Here is a 16,038-nt window from a genome sequence, read left to right on the forward strand (position 1 = left end):
ATGTCAATTTCAATACAAGTTATAAAGTTACAAAAATTAAATATATAGTTTTTATTTAATGAGGCTTCAGAAAACTGTTCTTAATTTGTCTCACATTAATTATTTACAAATATCTCGGTATAGTAAAATAATTTTATAAATAATATGCAAGATAAACTGTATTCTATATACCAACACTTTATTGTGTCCAGAGTTTTATACGTGAATTACAACAGTAATAATATTTTCATTGTGACTAATGAATTAATTTATAAATAAGTATTATTTTCGTAAAGCCAGAATAATTTTAATAATAAACATACTCCAAGCATACATACAGATTTACATGCATTTACTGTCGAATCTGATTTTATTAGTATTATCATTAATTCTTTAGATATGTCGAAGCAGTAACGTATCAGGATAACAAATGCAGCGTAATACCTATTAGACTTTAGTTTCTGAAAAAAAAAAACACGACTATAGCTGGAAATTAAATATTTGGTATTCAAACACAACTACAATAATAAACTTGTTGGTTTAGATAAAACCAGTTAAAATAAAAACAGTATTTCTCTTAATCACTTTGTAACATGAATATTATTCGATCTAGATTCGTTTAGAATATTGTTATAATAACCAAATACTTTTAAAAATAAATCTCAATGTAGATATTCGTCATTCATGTGGAATAATTAATTAACTAGTTTATGTCTGATGTTTATATCCATTTCATGTGATGAGGAATTTGTTCTTGTAGAGGAGATATGAACTTATGTAATAAAATTATTCATTCGTTCATTCAAATTTACTAAACCTAACGGCTACTTACTTAATGTTCGTATACCTACTTGATGGATCTTTAATTGCTATATTTATGACCTAAGGCGTGTAAGCAGGTCAAATGATTATTAGTCGGTCACATTCATATTAAAATATAAAACTTTGACTGTTGATAATAGCAGGTTAAAGGACAATAGAACTACCTCTACAATAAGATTTACCAATATCAATCTCAATGATTTTGAATTTTAAAACTTATCAATTAAACTCTTCATACAAGTTCAGTTATAATATCTTAATTTAAAAAAAATCGTTGGCAACAGGTAACATTCGAAGTAATATCGAAAGTTTATTATAAAAGGAATTATCATATAACCTAATACCGAAACTTCACTTAATCGGTCACTTGTGTTTATTACGTTTATGAAATTAAAACGTGTTAATTTAAATCAACATATTATATCATCAGATAATCAGTAGCCTAAACAAAAAAAAACATAATTTGTCATTTATATTATTATTATAAAGATGTTTTTATATCTCGGCATAATTATGACTGCATTCATGTCAACTACGGGATGGGCCCAAAGGTATAAAATCAGAACCATGCATTTTATAGGGATGTGACACTTATGTTCTATTTTCATTATTAAACTTTACTGCGCAATACATGATATAGCGATTTGAGGACTAATTTATTTACAAATACTATAATAATTAATACAAATTAGGTACAATATTTAGTACCCATATCGTTCATGTACTAAAATATTTGAAACGTGAAACAATAAATTCATAACATGCTTAAATCGATATAACGATTAAAATATAAAGATTAATAATAAAATAAATCAATGAAATAAAACCACTAGTCTTAAGCATTCAATAATAATTTAAAAAAGGAAGTTTTAATTTCATATATCTAAAGAAAGTCTTGAAAGTTTCAGAACTACCCAGGAGCGTCCAGGTGAAAGGGCCAGGGTTTGGTATTCCATTACCACCCAGGAGTGCCCAGGTGAGAGGGTCGGGGTGAGGAATCACTTCCGACCCAGGAGTGCCTAGGTGAGATGGCCAGGGTGATGACATTCCTGTTCCTTAGCAGAACTAAGATGCTTCTACGCAGAAGTACGATCGTTGACTACACCGCAGAGTCTTTGACAGCTGGCATCGTGGCACGCCAAGCTGCGGCTAGTAGCGGCGCGAGATCCGGTGTCCGTGTTGCGCAGCATCAGCGTGGTTGACGGCATCTTCATCGAGGACAGCTTCAGATGTGTCCACGGCACTATCGCAGTGGGCAGAGCTTGCGTGGTTTGTGGCACCCTTGCAGTTAATGAGAACGTGGCGACGGTTAGGCAGACGGCGCAACCCGCGGTGACGCAACTATCTTCTGTTGGGGAAGTGATCCGTGTATAGCGGTTTGAATATTTACGTGTGAAAGTGAATGGTGTTGTGTACGTATATTATACTATATTTCTTGAGCATAGTTATTGAAATTTATCGTGTTAAAGGAAATTTAATAATGCTAGATTACGTAATCTTACTATTACATAATGAATTTTCTGTTGTTTAATATTTTATTATATTTCTGCAGGCCGAACTAATTAAATTTATTCGTTTCTATGATGACATATAATTTCTTCAACCTTGATAACAGACTTGTGAAAATTCTTTGAAAACCATAATTTGAACGATTATTATATGTATTATGTTTTGGTATCGGCCACCTATTTCCTAATTATCATTAATTATAATTTTATTAATGCCTAATAATTAACGATAATACACATTATAATTATAATCTTATTAATAGTAGATATCGTGCAATCATGAGTGCACATGAGTATTACGTGTTTGTAATTTTAATTTCTCTTGTTACTTATTATTATTTAATATGCATATTATGTGCATAAATATCATTCACACAGTAATATTAGATCAGTGAATCTTGGTTTGTTTTAATGTATACATTTTAATTTAATTCATTATTTTCATAAATTGGTCTTTTGTTTTATCATTTTAACTATTTTATATTAAGGTTTGGCGAAGGGTCTCGCCTCGAACAGGATGGCCGAGCTGTAAGGATCATTATTTATTAATAGCCTATATTTTGATCATTCTTACTTTTGGTTATGATTAATTTATAAAAGAGTATCAATTGACTCATACTTGTCACTGGTTCCCGCCATGTTGAATTATTATAAAAGGGTGGGTACCTGAGTGACAAGTGGCCAGTTCGAGTACGGACAAGTTAGAGTGAAGACGTCTTGTATATTTTATTGTAAATTGATTGTTATTATGTTTGTAACAAATGAATAAAGTTAAAATATTGGTACAAGTAATAGTTTTCATCATCAACCCGGTAATAGTCCAACACTTTGTCTTTGAAATTAAGTATATCGAGTTATGGAGGTATTCTGCTGTGAATGGAAGAAAAAAGCGTTTTAATTCATGTTAACGAGGATTTCGTCTTATCAAAGTTCGAGTTATCGAGGTTCCCCTGTATCTGGATACAAACTCAGATTAGGATGTGCGGTTTATGAACAAGAACGTAAAGCTATTCGATAAAAGTCCGCAGCATTCGTTCTTTATTTACGTGAATGTAACCAGTTTCCTTTCTTTCGTTATCCGAAATAGACTCTTTATTACATTGTCGTCGGATCCACATTCACGGCGCGATTCGAACTTTAAGATACGTCGAACATTACGGCAAGATACGATATAGATATAAGATAGATACGTCAGTGTCAAAAGTGACTTTTTTGTTTAAAGAAAAATCACTTTTGAGACTAACACATCTAATCCATATCGTATCTAGCCGTATTATTTGACGTATCTTTAAGTTCGAATCGGGCATCCAGTCTGAAATCGATGCGATAAAGAAAACGAGCGTACACAGCAATATTCTTACAATGTATGGTCACGTAGTTCTAAATCTAGTTGTTGTATTTATCCTACACTTTATTTATAAGGAGCTAGATTCCGTATTTGGGTAAAGGTTCTAATGCTAGCTTTATTTCGAAATAGTAATTTGCGGTCGACCATTAACAGCAGACACAATAGCTTTGTTTTAAGTCGTAGCTTTTATTTAAGCGTTCAAGTTCACTCATGGATAAGTACCGTAAAACCACCCGACAATAGTCCAATAGTAAAGCTTCCAACTATAGACCAAAATTAACACAAATATCTTCCTTCGTGTGACTATTATTTAATTTGCATTTCTCAGGCAAAATATTTTTATTAATGGAAGAAAAATCTCAGGGAAATATAATTGGCATTGATAGTTACTAATGGATTCAACTATAAGAATAGAAATAGGAATATGGATGGGAATATTAGGGAATACCTTTTCATAAATAGTTAATTTTTTTATATTATTTCATAATTTATCTTAACAAAGCTATTTTGTTAAAGTTTAACACAATATTCAAACGGGATAATATCGCTTTTCCAACAAAATATTAATTAATAAGAGCAGCGAATTTAAGTTTTATCAAAACGCGTTCTGCTTAGCTGAAATTTGAGCAATACACGTCACTCGCACAGCGCGACGAAATTAATTATTTGATTAATAATGCCCGCCAAAGGCCGGATTATTGATTAAATAAACTAGGCTTTCCACAATGTGAAAACCAAGGTCTTGTTTAATAAGAAAACCGCACTGTCACCAAAATATTTCATAGTTTTCTTTTCATTATGATAGACATCTATCTATACTAACTAATAGTAATATAATTTTAATTTATGTATTTTTAATACAAACGAATTGAATTGTATGGGATTCAAATTAGCATTTCAATACCTATATAAATAAATAAATAAATATTATAGGACATTTTTACACAAATTGACTAAGCCCCACGGTAAGCTCAAGAAGGCTTGTGGCTTGTGTGTTGTGTGTATATGAATTTGGTGCGTGTCAAACAGATACCTAGTTTGTTTTCCCACTGAACAGAGTTTTACCGCATTAGCTTATTACATTCCTAATGCCCGGAGGGTGTTGGAATATATGCACTTATTATCAAAGTGGGAATTTATTAGAGTAGGGACACATGTCCGGTCTATTTTCGGAGCGTCATAAAAGAAGATTGATTTACACACTTTTTGAATAAAATAGGGATTTCATTTGTTAAATTTGGGTGAAATTTAGATAAAATAAAGTAAATTAAAATAGTAATATGTATTTACTAGTTATAAAAATAGCATGCCTACACAATATATTAACTTCGAATATGAAACTTTGGTAGGTAGATAGCTATGACAAGATATTTACATTAGGTACCGCGTACCGCCATTTCGGACCGAAGGACCAAAGAAAATATTAATGCACTAATACTCTGCAAAAACGGGATGGAGATTATCGTCCATCTGATAGGTACCTACCTAAGATTTATTTAAAATAAAACTGTTGTATTTCCTATTTTTATCTCGTCGTTGCTCAAGAATAATATCTTAAGCCGGAACTCGTGTATTGACACAAAAGTAACCCTAAGAATAATAGCTCAGACAATTCGGCAGCCATGTTCCATACAATCCTCTTCCCATTCTCCAACAAATAATCATCCGTACGTAATCACAATAATCACCGAAACGCAAAGGCGGGCGTGAGCAACGCTCACAAGCGTTGCGTTGTGACGTCACGGACGACAAGGAAAGAATGAATCACTGATAGGGGATAGTCACGAGAGGGAAGAGGAGGGAATATAGGCCAAGCACCGACCTACCTTCCCGGGATAGGGAGCACCTACGGCAACGAACTTATTATAAGGCCGTTCAGCGAACCTTCAAATTACACTGACGGACGCATTTCATGTGCGTGTGGGGGTGACGTTATCCATACTTAATATTATAAAGGCGAAAGTGTGTCTGTCTGTCTGTCACCTCTTCACGCTTAAGCCGCTGAAGCGTTTTAGTTGAAATTTGGTATCCCGATAGTTTGAGTCCCGGGGAAGGAAATAGGATAGTTTTTATGTCGGAAATTATCCCTGAAGAGAGTGCAAAGGGGGGTGGAATTGAAAGTTAATGAACTGCCTAATAATTGAAGTAAGCAATGCGCAAATTGAATGATTGCTATTAGCATTATCCAGGCGCTATGCCTACTTTAGCTGCTGTCACTAATTCCACGCAGGCGAAGTCACGGGCAAAAGCTAGTACTGTATACTGGCAATATTATACCGTATATAATACGAGTAAATTGCAGTTGCTCCGAATTGAGCGTGTTATTGCTGTGTGTGCTCTACCACGTAGCAGCGCAGCGGGTAATATTTTTGAATTGGGTTTTACTGTAGTGTTGTAGCGCCCTGCTGACAAATTATATTTGTGAGATTTATTTCATTGTCTTAGGGTTAAATTAGATATAGGCAAATTAGGTGACTTTGTTGAGTTCTAGACCATCTCAAAAGGTACTAGGTAAAAAACGATTACAAGGAATTTACCTAGTTAAAGTCTATTTCAATGGAACTTGCTAACTATGAAAACAAACCGCCATATTGAAATTGTCTCTGAATGATGAATTTACTAGACTTACATATATATTTTACGGAACGAACCGTTTCAATAGTGTATACCTATGTGTATGGTTTCAATGGTGTTTGATGAGGTGGTGTGAAAATTCAAAGAGAAACAGTGATAAAACAAAGTTACGTTGCTTGTTTACATAGTTGGCAAGTTCTATTGAAATACACTTTAATTATTCGTAGTTATACGTCGTGGTATTCGTGGTGCTTTAGCGTGATTCGTATTTTTACATGTTGCTCTTAATTACTTAAAATTAAGATAACAAACTAGACATTTTTCAAACCACTTGACTGTTATTGAGATGATGTACTTTCAGTTATTTTTTTTTATATTTTTTTTGTAACAGTATGCATCTGAAGTCGGTAAAATAACATTCCTACTTTATCTATACACGAATTACATTTTTTTTTTCAAATACTGTTAAAGTACGCCTGTTGTGACGACAACATTATGTGAGTGCTGTTATTAAATACGCGGACTAAAATAGCTTCATTTGCCAGTATAACATCAGAAATACGGTTACTTATTATAACAAAGACTTATTATAACTTTGTTCAACCTCGTAACTTCAGATGTTGAATATTTAGCTTTTGATATTCAGTATCCAATTGTTATATTCAAAGCGTGGCTTTTGTTTTCTATTTTTAGTCGTCTTATTTATAGATAAGTCATTGGTTTTCACACCCACATTACAATACAAATCCTCTTTATTGCACAATCTCAATAGTCTGACATAAAATAAATTTTACTGTTTAAAAATGTATGTGAGTTATACTTACCGTAATGGTAAGGGGCATCGTACCGCAATGACTTCTAAGCTGTGTCTTATTAGCGTTGTTCGAATCGGGCCAGTATAGTCACGTGGCCTTCCAGCCCCACTAAACTTAGCTCGGTTACCGTCCTCCACATTATCCAAGATTCACATTAAATATGACCCACGCAAATTGAAGACGATAAGTGACGAGCCACCGAGAGGGAATGTTTGAATAATTTACGTTACTTCGGTTAAGGAAACCAGTTGTGCTGGTAAAGGTATGCGAACATCAAGATGGCTTAACCTTTTGTCTGTGTATGATAAGGATCCTCACCGAATATTTAGCCATCTTTATGTTATTTTTAGAACGATTTTTCCTGCTCAATTCAACACAGATTTGAACCGAGTTAAACGACTCATGCCTCGTGTCACGAGTGACCTATTTAGAATACTATTTTTATTCTTGTTTTAAATTGAAGGGGGAGGAAAAGATATTTATTTGAAATGTCATATTAATGATGACATTTATAAATAAATAATTGAAATAATATAACTTTATTCCTAGTTATATCGAAGAGTGGAGTCGGCAGAGGAGATACGTAGTAAATATACACAAGAGTAGGTTATTTATTTTTATTTAGAAATTTAATTCAGGCAACAAGGCCCATATTACAAATACCTTACAGACTAACATACATAATGTATTTTATAAACTTAAAACTAAACACTATTTAGTCGACAAAACGGCGTGGCTCCGTTGCATCGGCTGCTCTTGTGTCGGATTCGGCAGTTTGCCCCGGAACCTCCGAAACACGACACCTTTCGGCCAGAAGTCGGCGCACTCGATGGTCCCCTGCAGCGGTCGCGGTACGCGCACCACAAAAGAGTTGAAGTGCACGTAGTGGCGCGATCGAAGCTGGAACACCCTCAGCGTGTAGCCGGTCTTCTGGTGTACATACTCCACCACTTCAGCAGCCGTGGCGGTGTAATGCAAGCGCGATACGTACATCGCCTTACTTATGAAGTGAACACGTTTATTACTGTAGATACCTAATTTATACATGTGTAGTTATCGCTGATACAAGCAATATGCGTTTATGTCAACCAATGTATGTTTTTTGTGTGTGGTGCAGCGATGAATTCGAAAATAAAAATGTATAGTTATACTGAAACAGACCATACATTTTTTGTAGACCATGATACTCTACGTTAGGACTTAGGACTTAGAACTGTTATCTATGCCGCGGTTTCACCGACAGCTCGCTAAAAGATTGATGAAGCGTCCCATCCAACAGGCATCCGTAGAAATCCTAAACGGAATTATCTCGTCGGCGGAGTTACGGGCGTTCTCACGTTAAGTTTGTGGAAATTAGCCGTGCGTTGGCGGTTTATGAGTGACTGAGTTCCTACTGAAAGGTAATCTGCCACGCGAAGCATACACCGTATCTTTTAAAACCCCGTTCAATTTAGTTACTTATTTTAGGTGAGCAAGGTATAAAATTAAATGTGATATCAAATGTATTGTGGAACGTTAAGCGCTTGAGGCGCGGTGTTGCTTGCCACTTAATATGTCTTTGGTACACGACAATATCATGAAACATTGATATAGCAGTTTCATCTTTAAAGCGATTTTATTGAGTATATTTATATTTAAAGTGTTAAGTTTTTAGCAAGTTTAGCATTGGATGATTTTTAACTATTGATTGAATTAACGAGAATATCTGTTGTCTTCAAAATCAACATTAAAGTCCTCATGGACCTCTCCCCATTCAAGATTAATATCAATATAAAAGCTTCTGAGAATGCATTCGGTTCTAATTTATCAATTTCTTATGGTTCTGAACTAGTTATGATACGACATTGATGATAGTCTCGGCGGTGATTAGCGGTGTCACGGACAATTTCCACTTCATATAGCATGTGACAATCAACGCGAGCGATTTTCAAGGTAGTATCGAAACCATAACAAATCCTTTACATCTCAATCGGATGAGGACATTGCTGAGAAACGACGCTACTACGTAGCTATGCTATTAAACAGCCTCCAGATATAAACGAAAAGCCACGAATTAATAAAAACAAGAATACAAAAGATAATAAAGCGAGACGAAAAGGGAATCTTGCAGCTATCTTGTAATCCGCGTCACAGAGGGCCGCTTTAGAGCATTTAATAACTGGAGTCGCCTTTAAGAGCTTAGGTACCCCTCTGTCGAAAACCTTGAAGACATATTTATTTTTGCACATATACCTTGCACAATTGTGCAAACTTTTGTATGAACTGACATATCTATTTGTACGTTACGTACAAATCATGTAGAAATAGCAATACATTTTGATGGAGAATCCGAAAGAACGCCGAAGTTGAAGAACTAGCTGCTGAACCAAACATCATTGGTGTGACAAAGGCGCAAAGGCTTCGGTGGCTCGGCCATCTTCAGCGAATGGAAGGTGATCGGGCGGTGAAAAGAGCGTTTGAGGGAAAACCGATAGGACGCCGCCCGGTTGGTCGACCTAGGTATCGATGGGCGGATGTGGTGGACGCTGATCTGCGCGAGCTCCGGGTTGAGAACTGGCGAGACACGGCACAAGACCGGGATCAGTGGCGAGCAGTCGTGTTGGAGGCCAAGACACACTTTGGGTCGCTGCGCCAGAGGAGTAAGAGTAAGAGTAAGTAAGTTTTGATGTTCCCTCCCCAAAAATCGGCAGACTGTTTTGTACAGAAAATGACAGCCGTGACGTCTCCAGTTACTAAATGCTCTAAAAGGGCCGCTGAAAGCCACTGAATAAATTATGGCCTCTAAGTGTTTTTTCTCAAAGCCTTATTTATTTACTGCAAGGACAGCGGCGGTTTGATTTTACTAAACTAAGGAAGTTATGGAGCAAGGTTGCGGTTGAGGCAAGTCGGTGTGCGGGGAAGACGGCTGAAGTTATATTAAAGTGTAAGGAGCTCCCGAGTTAAATATGATGTTTGAATAGTGAGACGTTAAGATGTTTCATTATACGGGCTACAAGTCATGCTTGAAATATCGCCGTGTGTTGATTTAAATGAAATGAAATCCTTTGTCTATACCATTGTGTGTAATAGTCATAGAAAACATTCATAACTCAGAAGCAAATACCTGCGATAAATACACAATTACATAAATCAATGCCCTTACCAGGAACTGAACCCGGGACCTCTTGCTTTGGAGGCTGAGTCACTACCGACTATTGTAGGCGGCCATTATAATATTGATTAATAAGTAACAAATGAAAGTATTTACGTATCAAATTTTTAAACCAAAAAATAATATCAAATACCTAAAAGTGGTAGTCAAATACATTAAAGTCGTCTTTAAAAACAAAGCCTTAAATTTTGATTCAAACGAAATCGTAGTGGAATAAACAAAATATCTGATACTACGACGCAGGGAATTTTGGAAACAGGAAATATAAACTTACGTAACAAAACCACTCCATACTTGAAACAGGATACCCTGCTTTATAGTGTAACGGTTTACCGTTATTTCCAATTAAAATTCTATAAAATATGAAATAAACTTAAACCTAAATATAACTATAAACTACTATAATACACATTTCATACTTATTATCTAAAAAAAATATATACAAAAACCTTAAAAACTAATATATACAAAATAAATCTACGAACAAACAGAATTGACGACTGCATTTGCTATTAGGTAAAACTAGATGCGAATACAAAGGACTACGTCACCCGGCTCGCGATAAGCGATGTGCACCGGCCAGCTAATGAGACACATACGCGTCCGAGACATTGCTACCACGGCTTTGACAGCGAGAGGTCAAATCGACTAAATTCAAAGATACAATTTTACAGTCATGATGTGACAAATTTTTAATATGGTGTAAAATTTATTCTAATATTAAATGTGTTAAGTTCCAGTATTTCCCCAAATAGGGTGAGTGTTTTGAATATTTTGTAGTTTTAAGAGAAAGGTAACTTTCATAGTAGTAAATTAAGGAATCATTTTCTTCTTGCCATCACATTTTCATTTAGTTCTTTCTGGGTACATTTGGCTATCACTATCTGCTTATTAACTGTAATTTTCCTATAAAAATAACGCTGGAAATAACAAGCTTCTCGAACCTTCTGGAAATATGAGTCTACCCACTTTATAAAAATCTTGTAGATTATAATCAAAGTTATGCTTAATTCTAATTTAAATGTATAAAATTACATGCCAAATTGTAGTTGGCATGCATTAATAAAGCTTTTAGTTGTAGAAGTACATGTAGTAAATTTAACTTCACTTTCTTCTTTGTTTTAAATTTAAAATGATGATTCTACTTGTGACTGCCACATCATTGATCACCTTTTAATTCTTTGGGGTTCACTACACCAGCCTACTTTCTCATTAGCGCATTAATTTGGCCTAAAATCCGGATGCCGCAGTCACTTGTACAAAATTGGACTTTTCTTGAAATGGCCATTTTTACCGGAATTCCAGGGACCAAGTCTGGGGTTGGAGTCGGAACCTACCAACCTGAATTCGCATGCTCCGCTTCGTTCCGGAAGGTTCCCGTGCTGGATCCGGAACCCTTTTTTTTTTGAAGACGGCCACCTCCAAGTTCAACGTTCTGCGACGTAGTGCAGGGAAGTGACCCCTATCAAGGACTCGTTTCACCACTGTTAATTGCCAGCTCAGAAAAGATCCACGACCTTGTCTTTCCTTTAGTTTTTATTTTTTTTTAATTATATTTCGTAAAATTTACTCTGGTTAGTTTTCTTTCGTCTCATTTTGCAATCTACCTACTTCATGCGACGCTAAACGTCACATTGGCGCCCATACTGGTTATTTCTGAGCTGTGCATTATTGAAGCAAGTCCTTGGCCTTTTTCTCCTCTTGGTTTTCATTGGTGTTGGTGGCTTTCTAATATTAGCACTTGTAATTCATCTAGTTTTTAAGTCTGATTTGAGCAGTTGTTTGGTACGTGGTTGTCAGTTTCTCACTTCATATAGTTATAGCAAAATTCTTGTTTTTTAAAAAAAAAAAAACACTACACTTCACTTATTCCGATTTAAAATAATTTTAAAATTCTATCGTATCTCACATTCCACTTACTTAGCAACTAAACCTAACTGCTTTTTAATCAATTGTAATCAAAACGCACACCCTTTACGTTAAGATTTAAACATGTCGTACCCAATTAAATATTTGTCACTACAAAAAGCTGAGCTTGAATATGAGGTGATCCTTAGAGGTGGTTCAACTGGTTCGGTACAGGACCTCCGAAGCCAGATAGTAAAATTGGCCATACCTCCTGAGGACATTTTGGAATCACATTTAGAGCCTGCGGTTGACCTTGATGCTGTTAAAGACAGTCTAACAAAATCCCAAACGATGCTAGCATCCCTCAAATCTAAATTTGATAAGACCCTGTTCTTGCGTACCGAAAATCTACTACACCACATATATCACAGACTAAGGCGTATCTCAAACGTTAGTGCCACGTTAGTTGACCAGCACAAAAATTATTGCACTACCTTTAACAACCAATACAAAGAAATTACGACGTTGAGGCCGGCATCAACCTCAAATGCAAATGCAGTCTCAGTTTTGGAACCTGAAGCTACGGCGGTACTCCACTGTGATCGTAACCTGACTTCTGACTTGGCAAAACTAAAGTACTCTGGAAAAGCCTGCGTTTTTTCTTTCATTCAAAGAGTTGAAGAATTCGTAGAGGTTAGGAATATATCAAAGGATCGTGTATTGAAGTTTGCCTACGAGATTTTCACTGATGACGCATTACATTGGTTCCGTTGCAATAAAGAAAGTTTTCAAAGCTGGGACGATGTCGTCGTCCTATTAAAAAAAGACTTTAGTCCAAAGAATTACGACTATCGCCTGACTAATGAAATAAAATCTCGTACGCAAGGGGAACAAGAAAACATTTCTATTTACTTGTCTATTATGCATGGCATGTTTGCGCGATTGGTTAAATCGTTGTCTGAGGAAGAAAAACTCGAAATTATCTTACATAACATCCGGCCATGTTATGCCAGCACCCTAGCCGCTTCACCTGAGATCAAGGACCTAAAGACATTAAAAACCCTTTGCACAAACTATGAGGACATTCAGTCACGCTTATCCTTGTTTCATGAACCGCCTAGGGTGACTTCTGAGACTCTAGCCCCAGAATTTGCCTACACTAAATATCATAAAAATAATAACTACTACACAAATAAAAACTACCAAAATACAAATTCAAATGAAAAACAGAAAAACTACTATAATCAAAACAAATATCCTAACTACTCGAGCTCTTACAACTACAACAAATCTAAAACTACAGAGGAAAAGCCTACTACTACTAATGCTGTACAAGCGACAGCAAACAGTACAAAAAATGTCAACACTGCTAGTAACTCGCGTAAGTGGGTCAAACAGATCACTGTGTTACGTTCTTTCCTGTGGACATACAGAAAGTTAAGGGCTATAAAGATTAATTTTCTTATTTAACCCTTATCCACGTAAAAAGGTCCTCCTTTTATTTACAGAACTATGATAAAATCATTACTTACATCCCCACAAGCTGTTAACTATTGCCCACAGGAGAGAAAACTAGCGTGTTCGCGCGAACTGTACATTTTTCTCCCCTGTGGGCAATAGTTAACAGCTTGTGGGCATGTAAGTAATGATTTTATCATAGTTCTGTAAATAAAAGGAGGACCTTTTTACGTGGGTTAGGGTTAAATAAGAAAATTAACCTTTATAGCCCTTAACTTTGTGTATGTCCACAGGAAAGAACGTAACACAGTGATCTGTTTGACCCAAGTACTGTCCTAGGTGTCGCACTGATACACACTCTTTGAAAGAATGCAAACAGCCACACTTCCCTATCTGTTTTAAATGTGGTAATAAAGGTGTACGCTATCCTGATTGTAAATCCTGTAATCCTAAAGATGCAAAAAACTAAATTCAGTGGATTGTAGTGTACATAATCTTTCTAAAAAATCTAGTGAAAACTTTAGTGATTCAGAGTGGAAATCTTGGCTCAACTTCATATCTAAATTTTTCACTTGCTATTCAGTCACTGCAATCCACGATTCAGATAAAATACATAACAGACCGTATGTCTCAGTTCAGATCAATGGTAAAACTATCCATGGTTTGTTAGATACGGGTAGTGGTTATACAATTCTAGGTAATAACTATCATAACGTTTTCTTGGATGCGGGTTTCAAGCTCAACAGTACGGATACGATAAATTTATTCGCAGCTGGCAGGCATAGACTAAACAATATTGGTATGATCAATCTGCCTGTCTCGTTCTTAGATCAAACCCACATCTTGAAGGCCTACGTCGTACCAGAAGTCGAAAACTCCTTGATATTAGGCATGGACTTCTGGAGAATTTTCGAATTGTTTCCTAAAAAACTAGATTCCGTAATTTTACCTAGGGATGTTGATAAATTAGCCTCTCTATCACTAGACCCTCAACCTACACACTTATGTGACTATGATCATCTTTCGCCTGAGCAAAAAGTTACGGCTGATCATATCACTGCGCAGTTTCGTAACATTTCATATGAAGAACGTGGTCTAGGCCGCACTTCTCTAATTGCTCACAATATAGATACCGGTAATGCTGTTCCTGTTCGACAAAGATACTACAGAATGTCTCCTGAAAAACAAAGAATACTAAACACTCAGCTTGATGAAATGTTGCGTGAAAACGTGGTAGAACCTTGCGAGAGCCCTTGGTCGTCCCCTGTTCTGTTGACACCTAAAAAAAATGGCGAAATGAGATTCTGCTTAGATAGCCGTAAATTGAATGCAGTTACCATCAAGGATGCTTACAGTATTCCATACATTTCTGAGATACTCGACAATCTGCGTGACGCTAAATATCTCTCTAGTTTAGACTTGTCAAAGAGTTTTTGGCAAATTCCTATTAAGGAAGAAGACCGGTGTAAAACGGCGTTTTATATTCCTTCGCGTGGTACCTTTTAGTTTGTTTCTATGCCCTTTGGCTTAACCAATGCTCCAGCGACGCAACAACGACTGGTTGATATGTTGTTCTATGGGCCTGATTTTGAGCATAAAGTCTTTGTCTACATCGACGACATTATCATTGTCTCATCGACCTTTGAAGAACATATCTCCCTATTAGTTAGAGTTCTAGAGAAACTTAAAATGGCAAACTTAACCATTGGTTACCAAAAGTGTCAATTCTTCAGAAATAGACTGAGTTATTTAGGATATGTAGTAGATGGAAATGGACTACAACCGAACCCAGAAAAGATTGAGGCAATCATTAACTATCCAACTCCTACTAATCGCAAGGAAGTTCGTCGGTTTATTGGAACGGCATCATGGTATCGCCGTTTTATTCCAAATTTCAGTTCTATAGCTGCACCTCTAAATAAACTTACTTCACAAGCTAAAAACTCACCCCCTTTTAACTGGTCTACCGACGCTGAAGTCGCCTTCCGTACGCTAAAGGAAGCCTTAGTATCTTCTCCTATATTGTCGTGCCCGGATTATACGCAGCCGTTCCAAGTGCATATAGATGCGAGCGATTACGGCGTGGGTGCGGTCCTCACACAGGTCATAGACAATCAAGAGAAGGTTATAGCGTACATGAGTAAGTCTCTCTCTAACCAAGAGCGTAACTACAGCGCAACAGAACGAGAGGCACTTGCAGTACTTACAGCGATTGAACACTGGAGGTGCTACTTGGAGAACGGCAAAAAGTTCGTCGTGTATACCGATCACTCGTCACTTAAGTGGTTTCTAAATCTAAATAATCCCACGGGTCGTTTAGCCCGTTGGGGAGTTCGTATGTCCTCATTCAACTTTGAGATCAAGCATCGTCGTGGCTCAGAAAATGTAGTACCAGACAGTCTCTCCCGTTCTGTTGCTATTGCCGAGATTCATGAGATCCCAACTAGTCCTGACATGTTTTATTCTACAAGCGACTCGTGGTATCTAAATATTTACAACGGTTGCCAAAACACTCCTACTTCATTTTTAAATTAC

The 16,038-nt window shown here is 36.3% G+C and overlaps 2 protein-coding genes across 5 annotated transcripts in view; both read left to right on the forward strand.

Moving 5' to 3' along the window:
- Positions 1-16,038, forward strand: part of LOC134680395 (solute carrier family 12 member 6) — a 524,938-nt gene that overhangs the window by 360,150 nt on the left and 148,750 nt on the right. The window lies entirely within an intron of this gene.
- LOC134680416 (uncharacterized) lies at positions 10,542-14,701 on the forward strand. The gene is made up of 4 exons (XM_063539546.1): positions 10,542-10,953; positions 11,503-13,426; positions 14,333-14,442; positions 14,633-14,701. The coding sequence occupies exons 2-4, from the start codon at positions 12,190-12,192 to the stop codon at positions 14,699-14,701; spliced, it is 1,416 nt and encodes a 471-aa protein (XP_063395616.1). The 5' UTR covers positions 10,542-10,953; positions 11,503-12,189.

The sequence above is a fragment of the Cydia fagiglandana genome, chromosome 3 (assembly GCF_963556715.1).
Source record: "Cydia fagiglandana chromosome 3, ilCydFagi1.1, whole genome shotgun sequence".
In the NCBI taxonomy this organism is placed as follows: Eukaryota; Metazoa; Arthropoda; class Insecta; order Lepidoptera; family Tortricidae; genus Cydia; species Cydia fagiglandana.